Source organism: Urocitellus parryii, chromosome 9 (genome assembly GCF_045843805.1).
Source record: "Urocitellus parryii isolate mUroPar1 chromosome 9, mUroPar1.hap1, whole genome shotgun sequence".
NCBI lineage: Eukaryota > Metazoa > Chordata > Mammalia > Rodentia > Sciuridae > Urocitellus > Urocitellus parryii.
The window spans coordinates 7,661,172-7,664,130 of record NC_135539.1 but is presented as its reverse complement, the minus strand read 5'-3'; the positions used below and the strand labels follow the sequence as shown (position 1 = coordinate 7,664,130).

At 48.5% G+C, this 2,959-nt stretch overlaps 1 protein-coding gene across 1 annotated transcript; it reads left to right on the top strand.

Annotated features, from left to right (window-relative positions):
- The first annotated feature begins 226 nt into the window (after positions 1-226).
- Fahd1 (fumarylacetoacetate hydrolase domain containing 1) lies at positions 227-1,776 on the top strand. Its single transcript, XM_026385560.1, has one exon. It carries the CDS (start codon positions 451-453, stop codon positions 1,114-1,116), a length of 666 nt encoding a protein of 221 aa, XP_026241345.1. The 5' UTR covers positions 227-450; the 3' UTR covers positions 1,117-1,776.
- Positions 1,777-2,959: the final 1,183 nt, after the last annotated feature.

The window sequence follows — 2,959 nt, the reverse complement described above, 5'->3', positions numbered from 1 at the left end:
GGCGTCGGCAATTGCAGCCAATCAGCTCCCGTTTCGCACCACTCGACCCGCCCCCACTCAACAAGCGCCGGCCCTGCGCCGCTTCGTCTCCAAACAGGTCCCGACTCTCCCTGCCCCGCCCCCAGCCAACCAGCATTTGCCTCGCCCCGCCCCGCCCCCACCTCAGCCAATCAGCGCGCTCGCTTTCAACTCCTTCCCTCCCCGCCCGGCTGCTGAGGGCCGGAGGCGGGCCCGTGAACGGGTGCCCGAGGTAGCTGGGAAGTTGTGTTCTGTGCTCCCAGTCTCTCTGGGGCCCGGGCCGCCATCCTGACGTAGCCACCGGGCGCGCCTCGCAAGAGCAGTGCAAGGTAGGATAGGGCGTCGCCAACGGGACAGCGTCCTGAGGCAGCGCGTTCCCTCCAGGCTGCCGTAGGCGCCGGAGCCGGTGGCCACGTGACTTAGGGCTGCGCCATGGCGGCCCCGAGGCCACTGTCCCGCTTCTGGGAGTGGGGGAAGAACATCGTCTGCGTTGGGAGGAACTACGCGGACCACGTCAAGGAGATGCGCAGCGCGTTGCCCAGCGAGCCCGTGCTCTTCCTGAAGCCGTCCACCGCTTACGCGCCCGAGGGCACGCCCGTGCTGGTGCCCACCTACTGCCGCACGCTGCACCACGAGCTGGAGCTGGGTGTGCTCATGGGCAGGCGCGGCCGCGCAGTCCCGGAGGCCGCCGCCATGGACTACGTGGCCGGCTATGCCCTGTGCCTGGACATGACCGCCAGGGATGTGCAGGACGAGTGCAAGAAGAAGGGGCTACCCTGGACTCTGGCCAAGGGCTTCACGGCCTCCTGCCCTGTCAGCGCCTTCATCCCCAAAGAGAAGATCCCTGATCCTCACGCCCTGAGACTGTGGCTCAAGGTCAATGGAGAGCTCAGGCAGGAGGGCGAGACATCCTCCATGATCTTTTCCATTCCCTACATCATCAGCTACATTTCTAAGATAATAACCTTAGAAGAAGGAGATCTTATCTTGACCGGGACGCCTGAGGGAGTTGGGCCAGTTAAAGAAAATGATGAGATCGAGGCTGGCATAGACGGGGTGGTCAGTATGAGGTTTAAGGTGGAAAGGTCAGAATATTAAGTACACAGAGCGCCTTCACTTCCTGTCGGGAGAGAAGGGAGCAAGACAAACAAGTAAAGGTTATTAAATGTGACTATCTTTTAATAGAAACTACTTCTAAAGAATGATTCGATTGAGTTGCTAAACCTCAGTCAAGAAAAATGGACCCTTTGGAAAAAACATGATCTGGATAAGCTGGGACAGAATTTGAAACAACCAAAATAAAGTGATGCTTTCCACCAGGAGAATGTATTGAACCAAACCTTCAGAGGTCTGTTTCCTGAACTGAATAAGACTTTTCAGTGAGTCTTTCCGGGATCAGTAGTTCAAGACTTAATATCTGCGAAATCATGTTCCAAGTTCCTTGGGACTTGACAGTCATCTAGAGGCATGTGTGGAAATAAAAATTCCCAAATTTACTGGCCCATTCCAGACTAGCTGAATCAACTAATGGGATTAATCTCCAGGGAAGCTTTTTACAGAGCACTCCAACTGATTCTTAACAGGGAAACATGAAAAATACTACTCCTTGTAATCAGTTAACTTAGTTTTATTTGTTACTGACCAGTTGATGAAGACTGCTCCTGTTTACTTTAGGTGTCTATACTGGTCTATAGATTCTGAGTTTGGGAGATAATTTTGAAATTACTGTTTCCAAATAAATGTGCTATATTTGGTGTAGCCTAAAAGTGTACTTGTTTCCCTAGCAGGGCTTCACACCTTGTTCTTTGACCTTTCACCTGGCGAACACTGCTCTAATGATTAACTGGCACCCCCACCTCCCACCTCATGACCAGAGGGGGAGGCTACAGAAGTTGAATGATCTGGGAGTGCTACTGCACCTTTTTGGATGAGCAAGGCAGTATGCACAGCATGGCTTTAATAAGGCCCATGGAGTCCTCTAGGGTTAAACCAGAGGACTAGTGAACACAGAAGGTATTGGCTGACCCTTGGGAAAAGTTTAAGACATCTACTTTAATAATAATTTATTGAGCACTCAGTACTGTTGGGTATTATGCCAAGGATTATTTCATGTTCACATGTGACTGTCAAGATGTGAGGATGGTATTATTGCTACTATCCCTGTTGTACAGACAAAGACAAAGATTTAGAGGCTAGGAAGCCTGGCTAGGGTCACTCCGCTGAGTGGCAAAGCCAGGATGTAACCCAGCTGTCCCAAGCTGAGAACTTGGAAGTCTTAACCACAATCAGGCTTCATCTTGTATGTTTAAGCATATAAGATTAAAACATTTAGGTATTATACAATCCTCATGTTTAAGTTATAATTTATTAGGATGTTCCATAATAATTGAGTTTAAATATCATGCTATCTTAACTACTTTTATCTTTTTTATTGTTTTTTTAATTGCTTAGCAATGGATGTTTAATAAAGAATATGGAAAACAGGTAAGCAAAAAAGATAGTACATTTTCCTACCCAGAGAAAGCCAAATTAAATGGTGTGTATTCTAAATCTGTAAATGTACTTCTTGAAACAGAATTTGCTCACAACATACAATTTTCTGATTTGCTTTTTGCACTGTAAATGGTGACTGTCCTTTTCCATATCAATGAAGACATTTCTCAGTACTGTTTTCATTGATTATGTATGATTCTAAGGTTAGGCTTATTCTAAGGTTATGGACACGGTGAAATCAGCATATTTGTTAATCCCTTTGGCTAGGTTCCCACAAATGGAAGGGTCTGGTCAAAGGGTATGCTCATGCCAGTCTGGCTGGCAGATACAAGGTTCAGTTGGAATGTGTCCACCAAGTCAACAGACATAGAAGCAAGCTGATGGCATAAGGTGGGAACAGTGCTCACATGTCACTCCTGGACCAGCACAAGCCAGTGCCCCTGAGGCA